General features: G+C 45.3%; 5 protein-coding genes across 10 annotated transcripts in view; 4 read left to right on the top strand and 1 right to left on the bottom strand.

Annotated features, from left to right (window-relative positions):
* LOC310684498 (interferon-inducible GTPase 5-like) overlaps positions 1-17,674 on the top strand; it is a 55,996-nt gene extending 38,322 nt beyond the window's left edge. Inside the window, exons 1-2 of one of the 2 annotated variants that reach the window (XM_083455740.1) lie at positions 12,185-12,280; positions 15,690-17,674. In XM_083455740.1, the coding sequence (XP_083311866.1) occupies positions 15,706-16,863 (1,158 nt within the window). In that variant the 5' untranslated portion in view covers positions 12,185-12,280; positions 15,690-15,705 and the 3' untranslated portion in view covers positions 16,864-17,674. Of the gene's footprint in view, positions 1-12,184; positions 12,281-15,689 lie in introns of those variants that run through there. The other variant, XM_083455739.1, reaches the window with a different exon arrangement.
* Positions 1,950-22,417, top strand: part of LOC310684428 (interferon-inducible GTPase 5-like) — a 95,575-nt gene continuing 75,107 nt past the window's right edge. Inside the window, exons 1-2 of one of the 5 annotated variants that reach the window (XM_083455574.1) lie at positions 1,950-2,080; positions 2,226-2,354. In XM_083455574.1, the coding sequence (XP_083311700.1) occupies positions 2,064-2,080; positions 2,226-2,354 (146 nt within the window). In that variant the 5' untranslated portion in view covers positions 1,950-2,063. Of the gene's footprint in view, positions 2,081-2,208; positions 2,367-5,119; positions 6,848-22,417 lie in introns of those variants that run through there. The other 4 variants (XM_083455575.1, XM_083455578.1, XM_083455580.1 and 1 more) reach the window with 4 other exon arrangements.
* Positions 11,494-22,417, top strand: part of LOC310684400 (interferon-inducible GTPase 5-like) — a 62,627-nt gene continuing 51,703 nt past the window's right edge. Inside the window, 2 exon segments of the mRNA XM_083455511.1 lie at positions 11,494-11,718; positions 11,907-12,039. Of these exon segments, the coding sequence (XP_083311637.1) occupies positions 11,653-11,718; positions 11,907-12,039 (199 nt within the window). The 5' untranslated portion in view covers positions 11,494-11,652.
* The window catches only part of LOC310684433 (interferon-inducible GTPase 5-like), a 42,054-nt gene continuing 31,593 nt past the window's right edge, over positions 11,957-22,417 (top strand). Inside the window, exon 1 of the mRNA XM_083455588.1 lies at positions 11,957-12,047. The gene's annotated coding sequence lies outside the window, so the exon portion shown is untranslated. The remainder of the gene's footprint in view (positions 12,048-22,417) is intronic.
* LOC310684286 (interferon-inducible GTPase 5-like) overlaps positions 21,478-22,417 on the bottom strand; it is a 41,318-nt gene continuing 40,378 nt past the window's right edge. Inside the window, exon 4 of the transcript XR_014514729.1 lies at positions 21,478-21,492. The gene's annotated coding sequence lies outside the window, so the exon portion shown is untranslated. The remainder of the gene's footprint in view (positions 21,493-22,417) is intronic.

The raw sequence follows: 22,417 nt of genomic DNA, 5'->3' as shown, positions 1-22,417 counted from the left end.
CTCTCCCCGGCCACCTAACCCAGAATGCCTCGCTTTGAGAGATGACCCTCTTCTGCAAAGCATTTTGAAAGTAAAAGGGGAAAGGAGAGTGGGCAGTGTGACAGTTTTGCTTTGTTCAGGGGGAAATCTAAGCTCGATTTCTGTGAAGCAGAAATCCAGTTTCTCATCTCCGTTCCCTTCATGATGAAATTAGTCCCCCTAAATTCAGTTGTTCAAGGATGAGTCTTCAGGCATCCTTTACCTGATGGAACTTAATTGAGCACTACAGAAAATAAGATAAATGAAGTTAAAAACAGTTATAAAAACTGTTTTATAAAAACATAAAAACAGTATAATATGTTAGCATTACAAATCTAAAATATTGTTAAGGCTGAGAATTTTGACTAAATCTTAACTAAATTATAATTGCCTGAATCAGCAAGGCTAGAATTGGGCAGGAAGCAAAATATTATATGGGTCAAATGAAAGAGAGGGGGGTGCTCAAAGGAATGGATATTTATTCCCAATTTTTTTCCTTTGAAGAGGGCATTTTTTCTAAGCTTTCTCCATTATTGAAGAAAAGCAAGATTATATTCCACAAAATCTGCAACCTCAGAAAGGAAAAAACTATATACCTCAAATATCTACACTTCATTTTCTACAGTAATTTTGATTACAGTCATACATCAGGTTGAATGTGCTTCAGGTTGAGCGCTTTCAGGTTGCGCTCTGCAGCAACCCGGAAGTAACAAAGTGTGTTACTTCTGGGTTTAGCTGCTCGCGTGGACGCTCAAAATGAGTAATTTTGATTATTGCCTACTATCATCTAACGAAATAATTTTAGCAACATGTAATAAAACTACATCGAAATCAAACAATTCTCTTTCTTAAAGGCATATCTGGGTAGAAGTTACACAGAGAGGATTCGATAGCATGTTACATTAATATGACAAATGTGTCTATTTTACATCTGAGCTTGATTGTGTCGTATTGCGGTAAGGCAAATCAGCTATAGGGTCTGCTCCATTGTCTCTAGAACCAGCCAAAATGGGTATGAAAAGGGGTGCCAAAGTGGGAAGACTTGCCATAGCAGCAGCAGCAGCAGCTCCTACAACCCCACCTTGGGTTGCATCATGTCTTGTGCCAGTTCTACTTGGCCCTGAGATGCTCTGCCTCACACTCTTCCAGTCCTAGGGCTTTCTTTCGAACCCTTTCAGCATCCTCAGCTAGAGTATCAACGAAGCTCAACAGCATCCAGTAAATGGTAGCAAAAGACACCCCTGCTGCTACCAAGCTTCTAACTAGCGAAGGCAGGAATAATTCATTTGCATAATCGGTTATTTTCTTTATAACCAGATCCCTGGTAATTTCTTTCCTCTGATGATCCTTAATCACAGCCTTCAGTTCTTCAACAGGCTTCCTGGCCAATCTGGCCAGCCTAGATAAGGAGCCATCATCCAGCTCAAACATCTTGTAGCAGGCAACCATGGACCCAAGCAAGAGGGCAACATCACAAACCAGAGGAAGGCCTGAAATGGAAATAGCATTGATGCCAGCAGACACCAGGGATATTTTCCACAGGTGGCTCTTCAGCGCAGATTTCTTCTTTTCTATGACCTCAGATGAAAAGTTGGGAAGGCTGAGCAGGACACACTTCAGACATGCGGCAGAACCTTGTTGTCATTGCATTCTTATAGCAATATGTCTGTGCCCAGTGCACATCTGATGTACTGCAGATGCAGGTCTGGTTGTGCAACCATGGACGTCACATGCCCTGATCAGCCGAATTCTCGTAGCGCTACTCTGCTCCCCCAGCTTGCCATTTACAGCCCAGCCTGTGGATTTTATCCAACATTACTCATGCTCAGAGCACACCAGCTGAAATCAATGCACCTGATTAACTAGAAGGTTAAAAAAAATGGGAAATTTGTAGCTCCTTTGCAAATATTCTACACTGCAGTAGTAGGAAGGCCAGGTTCTGGGTAGTCCTCTTTCATCAATGCCATGCTGCTTAAGTGCAGACAACTCAGGTGCTGCTGAGACTGGCACAGAGGCAACAACAGCAGAGGTGAAGGATTACTTCCATGGGATGCTTCCACAGGTGATCCTTTGGGACTTCCCAGAAAAGGCAGCATCCCGGCTGGCAAATGGGCTGCTTGGACTCTGGCCAGGAATGCAGCTTCGGCTAGTTGTTGCGATCTTATCTCATCCTCGCTTTGTACCTTCGCTTTCTTTTTTGCATTTAGTGGTGTGACGATCAGGAGGGAGAGAGGGTATAAAAGAAAGGCACACAATGAGAGCAGGATGGAGAAAAGTGCGAGAAACCTCGAAGCAAAACCTCCAAGAAGACGACTGAGCTTGGCTGCAAAAAATCGATCCGGCAGGAGGTAAGGAGTTGAACATTTCTCATGATTTCCACTTCTTTTTTAGCTTGCTTGCGTTAAAGGAGACTCTGAGCTTCTTGCTTGGCAGAACGATTGTTGTTGCTGGGGTTTTTTTTTTTACTTTTTACCTTTTTATTTTTACCTTTTACCTTTTTTCCTTTTTATTGTTATTACATTAATTATATTATAGCTATTGTGATATTATATTATATTATATTATTATATCTTACTATATCCAGTGGCTTTTTTCTTTAAAATGTTTAGGGGTTTTCTCATTTGACCATCCAAAACCACCTTATTATAGTTCAAATTGTGAAAAATAAATACAATAAATGGACAGAAGTGCAAAGAACATGCATTACCTATTACACAGCTGACAGTAACTTCCACATTGGCATGAAATTGTGTGCACTAACATCTTCCTGATTCTTTTATGGGAAAGAAAGGAAGCCGCCATCGGAGGTGGTAACAACAAAATGTTTAGGGGTACGTGTACCCCTGCGTCCCCCCAGAAAAAAGGACTGATCATATCGTATCGTAAACAATAATATTATTATCAACAATGATGTTCTAGAAGGATGTTCCCCACGGCAAAGGGAATAAATAACATGCCACAAGTAGCTAGTCCTACTTTTAGAGTTTTAAGTAACTGCCCTGAAGCCAATGCGACCGGTCTCCCTTTCACGTGTTAATTCAATATATCCCTCTGCAGAGTCCCCCCCCCCCCCTTGATGGGTATTATTCCTGAAAGAAAGCGGCAGGAACACAGCTGTGCCCCAGCACTTGCTGACATGCAAAAATGGCATCTGTGAGCTACTTCTGATTAGATAAACTGCATGGCAAGGGTTCAAGGCAGGGCAGAAAATGCTGGAGGTTCTCTCGATTCTGGGTAGGGGCTGCCTGATGAGCCTGGATAGCTCAGTGAAGTAGACCGTGGTGCTGATAACGCCAAGGCTGCAGGTTCCTGTATGGACCAGCTGCATATTCCTGCATTGCAGGGGGTTAGACTAGATGATCCTCAGGGTCCCTTCCAACTCTACAGTACTATGTTTCTACTGTTACCAGAAAAATCCGAGGGCTCCCTTGGACAAAAAGTAAAGACACCAACCAGAGTAAATTGGAGCAAAACAGCAGCCTGTAGGCTTGGCCTTTATTGTACTGTTGCAGCAGGGTGTTCCCCTCACTCGCAGGAGAGAGAAAAGACCCAGAACAATGGTGTGCAAGACCTTAAAAAACTTTTGAAATTCCCCTCCTCTAGGTCAAGCCCACCCCCAGAAACATCATGCATACATTACAGAAAGGAGGGGTTGAGGGAGGAGTTGTGGTGGTAACCTGAGTGTCCTGTCACCTGGCTGGCTCCTCCTTTCTCCCCTCCCCATGAGTACTTTCCAGGTGACAAAGGGGAGCTTGCAGTTTCCTGCCCCCGAGGGGAAATCCAATCACTGTTCTTTTGTTATAGTCCGTGTTGAATCCACTCCTGTATGCAGGGTTGATGGTCTTTTGTCTAGGACCATCAGGGTTGGCATAGCAACTGGGCAGGGCTCTTGTGGATGTGCTCCTATGCTCAAGGGATTATGGTGGCCTGTATATCAAACCTTCCCCATTTTGTAGTCCTTCCTTCATGGAGTAAAATAAAAGTGGGACAGTGCAAATCTGATGTATGGTTGATTTTCTATGAATTTATAACAGAAGTGTAGCGTATGTAGTGTGTGAGTGTGTGTGAAGTCTGTACAAACTGAATGATGGGGGGGGGGGTTCCTGCTACACTACGACTTTCCCAAGTCACCTTTTCGGGGCTTTCCGTATCCTTCCATGACTGGTACGAAATATGAAACTTCCCTTCTCCATGCACCTTAGTCCTGCTGCAAAATCACCTCCCCATATCAATACAAACAAACAAACAAAACCCCACTGATAACACCCCACACTTAATGTATCATGCAGTTAAGCCCTTTAATTCTAAAGAGGATTTTATGCTCTTTTCTTCCATTAACTATTTCATTTATTTACTCATTATATTTATATATCTTTCAGGACAAGATAATGTTGCTGATAATGGGTTGTCTTCAACTAACATTTACTCAGAGTAGACCTATTAAAATTAATGGAACTTAGGCATGATTATTAATTTCAGTGAGTCATCGCTGAGTAAAGGTTAGTTGACAAGAACACAATGTGGATATTTTCCCCAGTATTGAGTATTGCCCTTAAAGAATATTTCTGGGCTCCTTCTGCGTCACTTATTTCGATCCTCTGACTCCTTTTTTTTACCTTCCCCTTGATGACATTTTAAAAAATATTCTTCTTTTTACTGGTGACTTTTGTAAAAGTGGCAGGGCAAGACGTGGCCAGAATATACGAGGGATATGCACAGTGCATTGACATATTTATTTATGAAGTGTTTTATCCAAAGTTTTATCCCCAAAAGGGAATCTTTAGTGGGGTGTAAATGCTTCCTTTAGACACATCTCTAGAGGAATAACTATTTTGAGTTCAAAAAAGATCCACATCCCACATAAACATGTTTTAAGGGTTATGTGTGAATGCATGCACATATAGATTTCTGAGAGATTGACAATAGGCACAATTCTTCACTTTATTGAAATACTACCAACTGCTGCTCAAACAACCCACTGGTCTCAGTGACATGCCCTAAGTAAATTGATTTTCCCACATAAACCACAGATTCTAAAGATGTCCATAAAAGTGTGTGGAAAGATATCATTTAACTATTACAGTTTTCTTCTCTTTCTCAGATAAACTGAGCCACAAGGAATCACTGTCATGGATCCTGCCTTAACAATAGAAACCTTAACAAAAGACCTTGCTGAAGTGAAGACTGCTTTGGAGAAAAAACCATTTGAATCTGTTTTAGCTGAAGCTCAACAGCTGTCAAATTTATTAAATAACATCACGTTTCAAATTGCCATCACAGGAAGATCTGGTGCCGGGAAATCATCTTTTGTCAATGCCCTGCGAGGAATGGAAGATAATGAAAAGGGTGCAGCTCTGCCTGGGCTGACAGAAGCAACAATGGTGCCTCAAGAATATACACACCCCACATTCCCCAAAGTCAAAATTTGGGATCTACCAGGAATTGGAACAACTAAATTTAGTGCAAAGGAATACCTAGAGAAGGTCAATTTCAGCACGTATGATTTTTTCATCATCATCGCCTCAGGGCGCTTCACTGAGGATGACACCAAATTGGCTCTTGAGATCCGTAAAAATAAGAAGAAATTCTACTATGTGCGCAGCAAAGTGGATAACGATATAGAAAACTACAGGCGGTCAAAACGAATCAATGTGGAGGACACCCATGAGATGATGCAAGCTGAGAAGGAAGCTCTTGACATTATACAGAAAGATTGCTATGAGAAATTGAAGGAGTTAGGTGAGTCTTCTCCAAGGGTCTTTCTGATGTCGAGGTGGGATTTGAGCAAGTATGATTTCCCCCTCCTTCAAGAGACCATTGAAAAGGAACAGGATGAAATCAAGAGAGATGTTTTAATTATGTCTCTTCCAATTTTAACAAAAGATAGCATTAAAAAGAAAAAGGCTGCTATGGAGAGCCTGATATGGAAAAAAGCCCTGCTGAGTTGTGGCGTTGGGTTGATTCCTCTCTCATTCCTCTCGCTTGGTTTTGACATTCGCAATGTGGTTTCGACAATGAGGGAGATCTGCAAAGTTTTTGGTTTGGATGAAGATTCCCTCAATATACTAGCAAATCGTATGGGGAAACCTGTTGAGGAGTTGAAATCTGTTATTGAACATACCCCAAGCACCGGTAAGATCACAAGACAATTCGTCATGAAACTCTTGGAGAAGACAGCAATATGGGGAGCAATCACAGTGGTAGACGAGGTTCTGGATTTCATACCTGTGTTGGGGTCTCTCTATGGTGGGGGCAGTTCTTTTATTACCACATTCAAATTGCTGAAGATTTTCCTGGAAAACGCTGTGAAAGATGCAGAGAAAGTTCTGGCAAAGGCTGCTGAGCCCAAGAGACACAAGTAAACAGCCAATACATCTACGTGGGAAGAGACATCCAGGTACAGCATGCATTATCTCATCTTTCTACCACAGCATCAACCAATTGCTTTCTTCACAAGTTCGACTTCTGGTCTTGCAAGATGGCATCCTAGCATGCTCCCTTTATTACTCTTCAGCTCAGCACTCGTAGGGTTGCCATATTTCAAAAAGTGAAAATCTAGAGACAAACGTTGTTGAGCTTTTCGCTTATTGGGGGGGAGCAAAGTTATAGAGATGGGGAGGGCAAAGTTGATGAGCTTTTTTTGGCAAAATCTCCCCAAAACAAAAGAAGTTCTTGAGCTATTTTAAAGGAAATCTACCCCAAAAAATCAACACTTCTGACATTTCACAAACATTTTTACCAATTTTCAAAAATTCTGCCTGGACACTACTTCCAACGGACAAATCCCAGACATATTGAAACCCTATTGTAGCAACGGTTAATCAGCAGACTGCCTGGGCAATTTTTGTCCAGATAAGATGTTTCTTATCTCCTACCTGTCAGGGTTAAAACACGGATGTCTCCCCCTCCGACATGCAGCAAATTTGCAGCAGCAAAACATAAAGAATGGAGAAAAGAAGAGAAGAGAAATGGCTTCAGAGAGTTTTATTGCTGATACGCCTAAGTAAATTGTGATGCAGAATTAATGTCTGAAGGATAAATTAACAAAGTTGAATCTTAAAATTACAGCCCTGGATCAAAAAGTTACCGATCTTGATGAGGAGATATCAAAATCTGAAGCAGTTGAAATTAAACAAGATCTAACACAGATATCGTCTTGGGTGGGATCCTGCGAGACACGCTTTTCAATGCAAAAATATACTATATAGTTTTGTAGCCTTTAGTATATTTTGTGGTTATTTTGTTATTGCTGCTTTTAAAAATGTTTTAATGTATTCTCTTTCTCCTTTTCTTTCATTTCTATTATTTCCTTTTGCCTTATTTACTTAATATCAATGAAATAATAAATATTAAAATTTTAAGAAATGTTTTTTTCTGAATCCTCCCTACTGCAATTATTTCCCCAACTGTTCTAATTTTTGTTTTAAAAAATCATTTAATCCAGGCAAGGGAAAGCTATAGGCAACAGTCCAAATTTAGGTGTCCTAACCTGAACCACAAGCCTGTTTTCTCTCAGCCTCCTTGTTGTAAAGATTAATCTTTTCTTTACTTCACCAGCTGGGTGGGTGGGTAGGGGAAGCCGGAGCCTTTGGGGAGGGTTTTTTCTCTGGAAATAAGCATACACATACCCACAAATTTCCTTGTATTTTAGGATGCTATGAAACAGAGAAAGATTGGTTCATCTTCAACATAGTTGGAGTAGAGGGAGTTTTGGGTGTCCTCCTGCCACAAATAACTCCAGATCGGTGCTTCTTATTCTTCCTTTGTTTTTGTTTTGTTTTGTTTTTGAGGGATATGTACTTTTTATTTTTTCGTTTCTTGGTTTTTGAGAAAAACCCCAATTTTTTTTTTATAAATACTCTAAAGCATTTAGAAAGTGACAATGAACTTGAAGATGAGCCAGAAATCATTCTTCATTTTGCCCCATCATCAACTTAATTCATGTTCAGTTTACCTAGCAATTATGGGAACTACTTCCACGTGTAGTTCAGATGTTTTTCAAAGTAATTCAGTGCACATTGAACTTGTTCATTCCAAGCACTAGCCAATTGTTTTTGAGACTGTTATAGTCCATACGTGATTTTACCAGCTGCTGAGATAAAAATCCAAGTTTTTCCAGGTGTTGGAGGTGGTTACACTGACAGCTACTAGCAGCTACACTAAGAGATGGCTATGCATTGGCTATGCATCAAGCTGGGAGTCAGCAACACCAGCTCTTATTTGTGGAATGAGTTTAGCCCTCCTCAGAATGCAATTTTTCTGTAAAGCCTTACAGCCTTAAAGCCTTGGAGGTTGAAATGTTCCCCCACTGGCTGCCAACACAAATAAACAGACAAAGTAATATAGTTTTTACTGACAAATAGCGAAACACTGTCACGGTCCGGGTTACAGGCAGTCGGAGTCCTGGCTCGATACGTTGGGGCAGGGGTAGAGGACGGGAAGCAGGAATCAGCAGTCCAGGAGTCAGGAAGTCAAGAGTCCACGAATCAGGAAACCGGGAGCAGGGAACCAAGAGTCCGGGGGTCAGGAAACCAGGAGTCAGAAAACCAAAGCTTGGTGGGTAGGTGGGTAGCGTGTTGCTGTGGGAAAGAGGCAGAAGGAAATGCAACAACAACGACAGCAATTTTATTATTTGTACCCTGCCCATCTGACTGGGTTGCGCCAACCAGCCTGGGCACCTTCCAACATATATGAAACAGCCCCTAGGAGTTCGCTGCCATGCAAGGGAGTCTCTCAAACGTGAATCTCCTGGAGCAGTGAAAGAGGGCAGCTCAACATGGTGTCTACCTCAGTAATGAGCTCATGGAAACAAGCCCTGGAAATTTGGAGTTGCCATGCTGAGGGCAGAGTTTGATGCTCAGTTACATTCATAGAAGCAAGCAATGCAAAACACTGGGAGAGAGCTAATGCCAGTGCAGCGGCCTCTTGCAGAATAGGAGGAGCTGCTTGTATCCCCCCTCCGCTAGGGAGAAAATGCTGGGGGGGGCACACTGGGGGGTCTCATGGGGTTTACACTTGCCCAGCATGCTTCAGAGCAGGCCCCTCCCCCTGTGACAGCCTCTGATAACCACTTTAACCACAGAGTTAGGAGTCTACATGTGTTTCCCCTCAAAATATCCTATTTGAGGGGCACCCCTCCCAAAAAAGTTGATGGGCATTGTCCTTGCCCTTGTGAGAAAGTAGCAGGAACATGGCTGCTGCCGGGCTTGGAGAGGGAGAGGGAGCCAAGCAGCAGAGGTAACAGGACTGTGTGCTGGGGTGCCAACTTAAAATATGGGGGGAGGCAGGTAAGCCCTGCCTCACCTCATAGATCACAAGATGTGGCGCGCACACCCCATTTGAGTGGCAATGCCCATCACCGTGTGGGGAGCAGCCCCCCTCCAATACTTCAGTATCTCGGCCCCTGGGAGCTGGTCATATAATTGTGCGCAAGTCATTCTCATGCTCCCCAGCTCCTCTCCCTCTTTCACCCATCGCAGCTCAGCTCTGCACGAAAAATGGTGCCCTGGCACTTCTGATTAAAGAGGCTGCTAAATCACTTTTGAGAGTTGTACTTCTGTGAAGGGAATAGGGGCCTCCTAACAACTCTCAGCACCTTTAATTAACTAACTGTGTACTGGTCAAGCGTGGGGGAGAGGAAAACTTGGAAATAGGATGTACCGTATTTTTTGCTCTATAAGATTCACTTTTTCCCTCCTAAAAGGTAAGGGGAAATGTGTGTGCGTCTTATGGAGCGAATGCAGGCTGCGCAGCTATCACAGAAGCCAGAACAGCAAGAGGGATTGCTGCTTTCACTGCGCAGCGATCCCTCTTGCTGTTCTGGCTCCTGAGATTCAGAATAATTTTTTTTGCTTGTTTTCCTCCTCCAAAAACTAGGTGCGTCTTGTGGTGTCGTGCGTCTTATAGAGCGAAAAATACGGAAATTTCTCTTCCCCTTTCTAAGATTAAGCAGGATAAATAAATAATCAGCAACAGAGCTGATAATATAATTTATTATAAATGCTCTGTTGCTGAGCAGTACATGATTGCACTGGTTTATTATTTTTTGATCATATCTCGGAGTCCGAAAGACCCATAGTGATAGGGGCATTCTGCCATAGGGAACTTTATTAGCGCCAGCCATTTCTGAACTCTGTCCGCAGTACAGTGTGTCAAAAGATTTCAGATTAAAATTGCCACTGCTGGCACTGAGAGCGTGGGACAAGAAATTCCTGCTGTAGACGCTTCTCTGATGGCTTTGCAGATGCAGCTGCTCCCTGCCTGCCTGGTCTGCACTGAGAGGGAATCGGAGGGTGGGGGTGGCGAAGAGCTCCAGCTCCCAAGGCTGGGGGAAGGGAAGGCGTGAGGCTGTAGAAACCCTTGAAGGAACCCGTGCCTGGTGCCCCCCTTTATTATGTCCCCTAAGGCTGAGGGTGTCAGATAAGACACAGGCTTTGCTGTCAGTCTAGGATCCATCTGAGAAGAGTTTGGCGTTCTTCCTGCAGGCCTGGTTTGCAAAGCCACCTTCTCATGCGGGCTCTATAGCTGCTCTGCAGCCTGCAGCATCTTAGAACTTTTTCAAAAAACAAACAAACTATTTCTTCCTCATGTGCAATTCTGTAATTTGAAGCCATTTGAGGCCCTAGGTTCTGGAGCAGAAGAAAACAAGCTTATTCCCTCTTCTTTGTGAGATATTTGAAGATGGCTATCATATCTCCTCTAAATCTCCTCTTTTCCAGGCTAAACTTACCTAGCTCCTTCAACCGTTCCCCATAAGGCTTGGTTTCCAGAGGTTTGATTGGTCGCCCTCCTCTGTACAAGTTCCAGCTTGTCAATATCCTTCTTCTGAAGGATATGAGGAGCTTCCAGCTTCAACATCACTGTCTACATCATGTTTTCTCCTCACCCAAGCAAATGACTTGCACACCTTCCCAGCTGGGAGCAACTTTCCAGAGCAGATTTTAGAGGAGATGTGGGGGAGATGAGATGAAAAAGAGGACAGGGACTCCTGCCCCTTTAATATTTGTGTAGAAGGGGGAATGTCACCAAGTATTTCCTTCAGCATAGGGGAGATCTGCAGGAAGTGGGCAAATTTATTATTTTCAGTTTCTCTCAGTTTCTCATTTTTCCAATACAGTATCTAAGTTCAGCTCTTCCCATCTCCATATCAGCTGGCTATGATATGTAAATATGTTTTCAAACAATACTAAATAGACACTCATGGCAGCAACCTATTCATCCACCTGGGAAAACTTGTCAGAATGAAAACATCTTCAGTTCTTTCCAGAAAATGCAGGTAGAGGGTTCCTGTTGTATCTCTGCAGGAAACATCCACGCTGTTGTATCTCTGCCGCAAGCATCCACGCTGTGAAGAATGTGTGGTGGAACAACACTGTTTATTTTGCAGCATTTATGTCCTGCTTAATTGCCATAAAACCTCAAAGAAGTTGAGACAAGCGATAGAATCCGTTCTGCTTCTTTGCAGGTGCCAAAACATTTCCCGCCGCTCCTGAAATTTCTACCGTCCTTTGCAAAGACTCCAATGTACTCTGCAGTAGTAGGAGCGTCAGGCTCTGGAAAGTCATAGGATCGTAGAATTGCAGATCTAGAAGGAAACCCAAGGGTCATCTAGATCAACCCCCTGAAATCAGGGCCATGTGGTGCTTAAGTGGAGAAAACGCGGGAGCTGCTGAGACGGGCACAGAGGCAACTACGGCAGAGGTAAAGGATTAACCATCTCGGATGCTTCAAGTTTCACGAGTGGGCCTTTGGGACCTTCCCATTTAAAGGCAGCAGCACCGCTGTCAATCAGGCTGCTTGGAGCTCCCTCTAGCGGGGAATTCGGCTCTCGCTATGCGTTGCAATCTCGGCCTCGCTCGTACTTTCGCTTTCTTCTTTGCTTTTTTTAGTGCGACAATCGGGCGGGAGAGGGAATAAAAGCGAGAGAAAGAGAGTTGGGCGGAGAAAAGCCTAAGAGACCAGCAAGCAAAGTCTCCGAAGAGGGAACTGAGCTTTACTGCAAAAAATCCGGGCTGGCAGCAGGTAAGGAGGTGAGCATTTCTCCTGCGGCTCTGATGATTTCCGTATCTTTTTTTTTTTTTTTTAGTGTGTCTGCGTTAAAGGAGACTCTGAGCTCATTGCTAGGCGGGGGGCGGCAGAATCGTTTATTTTTACTCATATGAATAATGACGTCGGAGAAGGCTGCCCTTTTTCCCCGCTGCAAAGGGAATAAATAACATGCCATCACCAGCGAGCAAGCAGAGCTGGTGCTACTCTAAGAGTTGTAAGTAACTGCTCTGAAGTCAACGCGGGTCTCCCCTTTCCAGCGGTGACGCGTGTTCATTCGACATCCCCCTCTGCAGCTGCTACGGGGCTGCCCTCCTGCTCCTCTCGCCTCCCGCCTCTTTCCCTTTTTGGGGTTTGGCAGAGGGGGGGGGGGAGCTCTTTGGAAGCAGGCAGCGCCCTAGCTGGGTGATCTGGCGCCCCTGGCAGAACCGTCCAGATTGCGCCCCCTTGTTGTTGTTTAGTCGTTTAGTCGTGTCCGACTCTTCGTGACCCCATGGACCAGAGCACGCCAGGCACTCCTGTCTTCCACCGCCTCCCGCAGTTTGGTCAGGCTCATGTTTGTAGCTTCCCCCTAGCCAATGACAAATTCGCTCTTCTTTCCGCCTCTCCTCCAACCCCCCTTCCTCCCATTCAATTCCTCACGCACTTCCCCTTGTAATGAATTATTTCACAGAAAATCCAGTATTAAATTTATTATTTCTTGATAAAAGGTTTCAGGAAAGAAAATGACATTTTGATGTGACTTGACAGTTTTTTTTAATGTAATTCAGTTGTAAAACAATACACAGACATACAAACCATATCATACTGATTTGTTCCACAATGACAACTTTCTGGTCTCAGAGCTCTCTCTCTCTCTCTCTCTCTCTCTCTCTCACACACACACACACACACACACACACAAAGAGAGAGAGAGAGAGAGAGAGAGAGCTCACAACCCCCTCCCTTGCCCCCCCAACCCGTTCCTCTCTCAGCAACACCAACACAAAATCTCAGCAGCCCTCCAGGTGACATCTTCGGAGGGGAGAGAGAGAAGGGGGGGGGAATAAAGGTTTGCTGAGGGGTCGAGAGGCAAGGAATTTGTGTCTGGTCCTTCCACAGGTTGGGGAGAAGGAGCGGGGAGAAGAGAAACCATTCTTTTGGAAATCTGAGGAGAGAAACCATTTCCTTGGAAAGCTGATACAGTGGTACCTTGGTTTGCCACCGTTTTGGGTTACAACCACGTCAAACCCGGAAGTGTGTGTCCCTTTTTTTGAATTACAACCAATTTTAGGGGGGGAGGCCCCATTGGCAAAAGTGCACCTTGGGTTACAAACTGTTTTGGTTTATAACCGGACCTCCGGAACGGATTATGGTTGTAAACCAAGGTACCATTGTAATGTGCAGCTTGGGGGAGGGGTGGGTGGGTGGAGAATTTAGACACATAAGGTGTATCTGGTTTTTAATTACTTAAATCAGTGGTTTTCAACCAGTGTGGCATGGCACCCTGGGGTGCCTTGAATGGTGGTCAGGGGTGCCGTGGGCAACACTGGCCTCTGTCCCTCTTTCATTCCCTCCCTCATCTGATGCCCTCTGGTGTCTCTGCCTCTGAAAGGTTTTCACAGCTGTTTGTTGCAGCAGCCCTGGTTACAAGCTCCCCAGTGGATGGTGCCTCTGGGGCTGGCCAGGGGGTGCTGGTTTCCAGGAGCTGAAACGGGGCCTCAGAGTAAGCAGGCAAGTGGGCAAAGGCGCCCAGCCAGCAAGACCAACAGCCCTTGCTGCTGAGGATAGATAGACAAGTCCCAGGCCCCTGTGGGGCAGTGTGAGGAGGCACCTCTATTGAGGGCAGGAAGGGCAACTCAGAGACCAGGGGTGGCATCAGCAGCTGCCCAGAGGACTCCCAAGGAAAGGGGAGAGGAGGCTGAGGGAAGACTTAACAAGGAGGGGGGTTGTTTGAAAAAGGGTGAGAAGCTGCCAGCTCTGCAGGCAAGGGGTGACATAGCTGGGCTCCTGAGCCCCACAGGGGTGCCGCAGAAAGAAGGTACTTGATCAAAGGAGCTGTGAACACAAAAAGGTTGAAAACCTCTGACTTAAATGACAAGCAGGGGCAGAATTTACATACAGTATCTAAAGGTAGGATGCGCTCTTAAAACATATTTAAATAAAACTGCCCCAACCCCTTCTTCTTTTTGACCAGACCCCCCTCTTCTGCACCTTCAGACTGATAACTCTTCGTTGCATCTTTCTAAAAACATGTAAGGTTTAATCATCAGTGTGATGGGCACAGCCTCCCTCCCCAACCTAAAAAATAAATAAATTAAAAATCAGGAAGTGCAGTTTCTTAAAATGCTGAGAGTCCCCTTCCTCATGTCCCTCTCTATATTCAGGGCTCTTCGGCTCTGCTCCTGTGTCCTGGGCTGGCTAAATGTAGAGGAGTGGGGGGAGGCAGCAGTTGAGGAACCCCCAAGGGAGCCCCCAGGGGAAGGAGTCTCAGAGCCAGGGGATTGGGGGTGGGATGGAGATGAGTGGTCAGAGGGAGAAGAGAGAGCAGACTGGGAGGAGGAGGAGGAGGAGGAGAAGTCGGAAGCTGAAGAGGCAACAGGGTTTAGTGAGCAGGAAGAGTCTGTGGCAGAGAGCGGTCCAGAATCAGAGGCAGAACTGGAGGGGGGTCAAGAGGCAGAGTAGACACAGGGAATCTCCCCCTTGTGGTGTAACCAGCTTCCGTCCCCCCTGGTCTCCCAGAACATGAAGAGGAATGAAGAGGGAAGAGCAATGAGAGACAAGACAAAAGAAATTCAGGTTTCTGGGGAAGAAGGAGCCTTAGAGAGCAGGAGATGTGGGGACCTACAGTCCTTGCAACAGCTGCATTGGGGCAAGAGATACTGGGAAGAGTTGCTGTGTTCACTCAGCCTGCGCTGTTTGGTTTTCTTTGAGTAAAGAGTTAACGTCATTGACAACGGGTATTTTGTTGTTTAGTCGTTTGGTCCTTTCCGACTCTTCGTGACCCCATGGACCAGAGTATGCCAGGCACTCCTGTCTTCCACTGCCTCCCGCAGTTTGGTCAGACTCATGTTTGTAGCTTCGAGAACACTGCCCAACCATCTCGTCCTCTGTTGTCCCCTTCTCCTTGTGCCCTCCATCTTTCCCAGCATCAGGGTATTTTCCAGGGAGTCTTCTCTTCTCATGAGGTGGCCAAAGTATTGGAGCCTCAGCTTCACGATCTGTCCTTCCAGTGAGCACTCAGGGCTGATTTCCTTCAGAATGGAGAGGTTTGATCTTCTTGCGGTTCATGGGACTCTGCAGAGTCTCCTCCAGCACCATAATTCAAAAGCATCAATTCTTCGGCAATCAGCTTTCTTTATGGTCCAGCTCTTACTTCCATACATTACTACTGGGAAAACCATAGCTTTAACTATACGGTCCTTTGTTGGCAAGGTGATGTCTCTGCTTTTTAAGATGCTGTCTCAGCAACTCCAGCTCCTGATGTCCCTTCTATGATTCATACCTTCTACCTGTAAAGCTTTGTTGCTTGGCAAATGATAATGATATTGCAGACGCTGGAAATTTTACAGAGGGCATGCCACTCTCAAATGAATGCTTCTAATTAGGCTGGTCGCTTAACATTTTCCTGCTTCCTTTCTCTGCAGCGCACCAAGATCCACAATGGTGGAAGACTTTGAGGTAGCCATTTCTCAGGGCCAATTGGCAGGCGCTGTGTCGCAGGTGCTGGCAAAACCACTGCCCTTTTTCAACAGCACTCCGCTCCACATTGCCGTAGTAGGAGAGCCCGGCTCCGGGAAGTCCTCCTTCATCAATGCCATGCTGGGTCTTCGTGCCAATGACCCACGTGCCGCTGCGACTGGCATACAGATGACGACGGTGCAAGTCAAGGATTACCCACACCCGACACTTCCGCAAGTGATCCTTTGGGACCACCCCGGAAGGGGAATGGCAACTTTTGGGGAGGACAAATTTGAGAAGAAGGTCGATTTGAATCACTTTGATTTCTTCGTCATCGTCGGCTCCCAGCGCTTCCGCTCCACCCATTCTGACCTGGTCCGTGAGATCCAAGATATGGGCAAGAGCTTCTACTTTGTGCGCACCAAAGCAGACCTGGACCTGTCGGCCGCCAAGAGGCAACAGCCATCTGGCTACAATGAGAAGAAGGTCCTCTTGCACATCCAGAAGGACTGCAAAGAGTGCTTGGTAAGAGAAGGAGTGAGGGACCCACAAGTCTTCATCGTCTCCAATTGGGAAGCCGACTGCTTTGATTTCCCCCTCCTGCAGGAAACGCTGAAGAACGATCTCTTGAGGCTGAAGAGACAAGCCTTTCTGCTCCGCTTCCCTAGCATCTGCCTGCCTATCTTAGAGAAAAAGAAAACCACTGTGGAGGAGAAGATTTGGACCAGAAGGCTTGTTTTGCTGGTCGCTCTTGGAAGCCCAGTTCCCTTCCTTCTCTCCATATTTCTGTTTAGTAAGTTCCGCTCCTGGTGCTTCCTAGACTTTGGCCTGGACGATCGATCTCTTGCATCTCTGGCCCAGCGAGTTGAAAAGTCAAGCACAGCCCTTAAAGCAGCAATGCAGTCCCTGGGAATGTTCTCTGCCATTTTATGGGTGCTGCCAGACTTGGTGGGACTCTCAGTGATGGCTTATGAATATCACCGCTGGGAGCATTTCCCCATCTTTGGCTTTCTTCTGTCCGTTGGGATTTCGCTTCCTCGCACCTACTTCATGCTGCAGAAATGCATATCGGGTGCTGCTGATGACACCAAGAGGGTTTTGTCCAAAGCTCTTGAGGCAGAGGGGGAAAAGTCCATTTAGCAGCAAGCAGATGTGCCATGTTGACTAAGTCCTTGATATATAGTATCTGGTGAATTATACGTTTCCATTTTTAAAACAACCACCACCAAAAAACATTAAAATAATAATAATCAGATGATCAGGTTTTTTATTTTAAAAATTCCATAAATCTTAGGCTTCTCATTTTTTATTAAAAAAACCCTAAGTGAAATAATCTGAATGCCAGCATAATACCCTTTCAGTTACTTTTTAAAATTAGTATCTCTATCCAATGTATAAGAATTAAGACCAATACCAAAAAGAGACTTTGGGACAAATGGACTTTTTCCTATTCATAATTCTCTCAGTCCACTAATGAATTGCTCTGTATATGATGTCAGACTAGAAAAAATTAGTGACCTCTGTGAACCTTCTTGCGAGGATGGTCTCAAGTTAAAATTTATGCAGGCTGCAGCATTCTCTCTCCCCCCTCTCTCTCCCTCTCCCTCTCCCTCTCTCTCTCTATATCTATGCTGCATTTCCTTTTTTCTTTAGGAACAAGAGTTAGCTCTCTATCACAAGTCCCATGCAACATCTATTTCAGAATTTGCTTTCCCTCATACACACTCAAACTGAAGGAGGGCATTCAGCTAGACAGGAGCCTCCACATTTGTGAAATAGAAAGTTGAGGTAATTTTCGTCTGTTTTAGTATTTTAACTCTTGCATATCTTAAAGCATGACTATAATTGTTTCTTGGTTTTATTGTTTTTTCTCTTTGCAAACTGCTTTGAGGTTTTATTAGAATCAAGTGGTGTATAAATTTTCATGAAATAAACTAATTGGTTAAATTAATCTCCTGGCCACCCTTACTAATCAGCTTTCAGTTTTCCATGAAAGTCTCATAAATGAGAAATATTGTGAATTATCTAGACCCCCCTCCTTCTTTGGCAATCACTCTGGGCTGAGTAAGGTTGTCTTCCATAAACATGGTTTTAACAGTGAGTCCGTAAGTGACTGTGGAGGCCACTTCTGGATCCACACGTCCTTCCACAGTGGGGACATTGGTTTCCAGGCGGGAGTTGATCACGGTGTGGATTTGCCAAGTGTGCCTTCCTCCTAGCATGTTTCTCCCTTGCGTCCTGAGTTCCAGTGTCTTCAAAGCCCATGACACCTTTGGTAAAGGCTGTTCTCCAACTGGAGCGCTCACAGGCCAGTGTTTCCCAGTTGTCAGTGTTTATACTACATTTTTTTTTAGATTTGCCTTGAGACAACATGTCATCGACACAGTAATAATGCATGAGTGGGGGGTTACAGTGGGCCATCCACATACCATTCCACTCTATTAATAGTTCTGCAACATTTCCCCAATGTCACTCGGTTATTATTGCCATCTGGAAGGTCACTCTTGCTCTGTAGTGTGACAAAAGTGGGCAACATACACACCCATCAACATTTGTGCTACGAAAAAGTCGCAGAAGAAGAGGAAGAAGAGTTTGGATTTGATATCCCTCTTTATCACTACCCGAAGGAGTCTCAAAGCGGCTAACATTCTCCTTTCCCTTCCTTCCCCGCAAAAAACACTCTGTGAGGTGAGTGGGGCTGAAAGACTTAAGAGAAGTGTGACTGGCCCAAGGTCACCCAGCAGCTGCATGTGGAGGAGCGAAGAGGCGAACCCAGTTCCCCAGATGACGAGTCTATCGCTCTTAACCACTACACCACACTGGCTTTAGCAGGAAACTATGGACCCATGCCTATTGCAAACGAAGCAGTATGACCATCCCAAAACATTTGCAGATGCAAAGGGTATTGAAAGTAGGATTGTGTATAATCACCCCAATATGAGCTCAGATACGAATGCTCAATAAAAAGGACCTCTGGAAGATCCCTACAGCCTTCCTCAAACTGATGCCTTCCTGATGTTTTGGTGTTCATTGGCCATGGTGGCTAGAGCTGATGGGAGTTGTAGTCCAAAACCTCTGAAGCATTACTTGCTTTGGGAAGACTGAGGTGAAATACTACTATACCGTGGGATTAGGACAGAACTAAACCACCCCACCCACAATTTACCACTCTATTCGTGGTTGACAATGGGGAATTTCAACCATTTGTTTCATGGGGGGGGGGGTGTCAAAATGATGCAACCTGTTTCGTGAGGGGATGGCATTTCATGTGGCATTCACAGTATGGATTGCTCCCTTAACTCTACAGCCCTGGCCTTCACACAAATTCATTTAGGTCTGCATAGATCAGGCCCATAGATCAATGTTAGTGCTACCCCCAGCATGATGACATTTGAAGGACTGGCTGCTTGAGCAGGGGCCTCCACAAAGCCACCCAACCTCTATTTTATCTTCAGGAAGGCTTGCTCCATGTTCTGTCACTGTGTGTTGCTATTTTCTTGGTCTACTCCAACAGGGTCAGCTCTACTATTAGCCAGTGTGAAGCAGCTGCCTCAGGTAGAAGGTGCTGAGGGTGTGAGTATTGGGGGAAGCTCAGTGGTGGCGGCTATCCCGGACTGTGCCTCTTGAGGATCCCCACTAGTCACTCTCCTCTTTTAAGATGCCATGAGACCCTTTGCATACCCTTCAACATTTCTCTGATGAAAACAGGGACGTCCCGTTCCATAATGATAATTTTACTATTTTTAGCCCCACAATTTTACTGGGTTGCCCAAGCCACTCTGGGCAGTTACCAACAAATATAAAAACATAATAAAACATTATACAGCAGGCACGTCCAACATGTAGATCGTGATCTACCGGTAGATCACTGGACGTCTGTAGTAGATCACTGGCTCCCCTCAAATAAGCTCAACAACTTTGACCTGAAACCCCCCCCCCAAAAAAGGGGGGTAGATCAATGCCGGTTTTTAACTGTGAGTAGATCACAGTCTCTTGTGAGTTAGCCACCCCTGCTCTACAGTATTCCGTTCAGATGGCTCAGGGGCCAGATAACTCCATACCCTCCAACATTTCTCCACTGAAAATAGGGACATCCTAAGGAAAAGCAGAACATTCCAGGATCAAATCAGAAACCAGGGTGGCTTCTCCAAATCAGGGACATCCCTGGAAAATACGGATACTTGGAGGGCCTGCCTTTGCTGTTTTTGCTTCAACAAACCGACATGGCTACCCCTTTGGAAACAGCCTGCCTACGTCCCCTAAGGCCATTTCCCTCACGTGAGGAGAGGTCAGGGCTCCATTGCCCATGTTCTGAAGTCATTCAGTGGCTGATCCAGTTGGTTTCTGCCCATGGAATGGAGAGAGGGGACAGCGGCCATCTTGCCATTCACCTCAGGCAACATAACATCTTGGGTTATTCTTCCTCAGATAATAGATGTCGGGGATTGTGAATGTGGTGGAGAGAGGGGGCCAGGAGCCTGACCCAGGAAAGGGAGCCACTGGTTTATGGGAGCCAGACCAGGAGGAGGAGGAAGAAGAAGAGTGAGGGCAGGATGCGGTGGAGGAAGAAGAAACTGTTCAGCCAAGGGATGGGCCAGTTGACTCCCCGCCTTCCCCTGCTCCGCCATCTCCTAGTACCAGGAGGGGCTTGAAGAGGAATGAGCAGCAGCGGCTTCCGTGCAGAAGAAGTCACCCTGTGGGAGCTGCTGTCAGTGTTTCTCTTGCCAATAAAGTGTCAACTACCAGCCATGCATCTTCCTGAACTGCTGCAGTGGGCCATGACCATTATGTTCCAGTGTGTTTTAACCAAAAAAGCAAAACCACACGTGCAAAACCCAAGCTCACAAAATCCCTCATAGCCCAAATAGTCTGTAGGCTCTACTATCCTCAGACAGAACAAGGAAGCGAGACTCATGTTTTAAAGAATGCCATAACAAAAAGTTCAAAATGGTGTGCAAGTCCTTAACTTTATTAATCTCAAACTTTTAACTATGTTTTAAAATAATTTCTAGCCCCTGTGGTCCAGGCAACTCTCCCCGGCCACCTAACCCAGAATGTCTCCCTCTGAGAGATGACCCTCAAACCAAGGGAGAAAAGAAGGTGTCAGGAAAACATTTTTTAAGTGAAAGGGGGAGAGGAGAGTCGGCAGTGTGAGAGTTTTGCTTTGTTCAGGGGGGAAATGCATGCTTGAATTCTATGATTTCTCGATTTCTAATTGTTAACTTCTGCTGTCCAGCCTCCTTTTCTGCACTCTCAGCGCTTCCCCAGTCAGCTCAACAGCCCAGAAGGGATTTGCAGGCCAAGGAGAGTTTGACACTTTCCCTCCCCATCCCATGATTCTGATGATAATCCCTCTCCCCACAATACTGCTATTAAGAGGAAAGTGAAGGCAGGTATGGTCTCTGCATCCTTCTATAAGGGTACAGCCACAATAGCACAGAAAAAAGAAACATTAAACATGTTTGCTTTCATATTGAGGTGAAGATATGTAATTGAATAAAGTTTGGCTTCAGCTGGTAGATCCCAAAGGGTTACATCTGGATATTGGTTGTATAAGTACCCCATTGGTTCCCTAGTACCTTTCATCACATCGACCGCAGCTGCACCACCCTTACCGTCTGCCATATTTCGCAGGGCATTGACCAGGGATGATTTGCCGACACCTGAGTCCCCTACAATGGCGATATCAAGGGTACGTTTGCCAGATGGCTGATTCATTTGAGCTAATGTGTCTTGTTTGCTGCTCTTACAAGCCATGGCTGCTCTTCTCTAAACAAGAACAGAAATATTGCAGCAGTTAATGCCTTCTGCATCGAACTCCTCTTTTAAAACAGCTGGATCGGTTGCCAGTTCAGTTCAAGGCCCAGTTCAAACTACTCACATTAATGTTTAACTCCATTGAGCATTCAAAGGAAACCATGTTCTGGGTTAGCACTGGAACCCCAGGAATCTCTTACCAAACAGAAATTGGGGTGCAGGCAACATTATCGTTATTACAAAGCCTTAAGTAAATAGCTTCAACAAATGCTCTTGAAATTCCTATACAGCTTCATCTGCCTCTCAGTTTTCCTCCCTAAACCCCCTGAAATGGCTGCAATGCTTTGATGAGAAGCTTTCAAACTGCATAAATTGGACTTCCTGTCCTGGTGAGGGTTTCTCCTGGAGAGAGAAACTCTGATATACACGGGTGCCTTGGTTCCCGAACGGCTTAGTTGTCGAACAAATTGACACACCCCAGAGGGCACGATCACACTTCAAAACAACCTTGACAGATTAGAGAACTGGGCCAAAACAAACAAGATGAATTTTAACAGGGAGAAATGTAAAGTATTGCACTTGGGCAAAAAAAAAATGAGAGGCACAAATACAAGATGGGTGACACCTGGCTTGAGAGCAGTACATGTGAAAAGGATCTAGGAGTCTTGGTTGACCACAAACTTGACATGAGCCAACAGTGTGACGCGGCAGCTAAAAAAGCCAATGCAATTCTGGGCTGCACCAATAGGAGTATAGCATCTAGATCAAGGGAAGTAATAGTGCCACTGTATTCTGCTCTGGTCAGACCTCACCTGGAGTACTGTGTCCAGTTCTGGGCACCACAGTTCAAGAAGGACACTGACAAACTGGAACGTGTCCAGAGGAAGGCAACCAAAATGGTCAAAGGCCTGGAAACGATGCCTTCTGAGGAACGGCT

This window comes from Podarcis tiliguerta (assembly GCF_965153285.1).
Source record: "Podarcis tiliguerta genome assembly, chromosome: 8".
Classification (NCBI taxonomy): Eukaryota; Metazoa; Chordata; class Lepidosauria; order Squamata; family Lacertidae; genus Podarcis; species Podarcis tiliguerta.
Note: the sequence above shows the minus strand (reverse complement) of the source record. Positions and strands in the feature narration are given on the sequence as shown.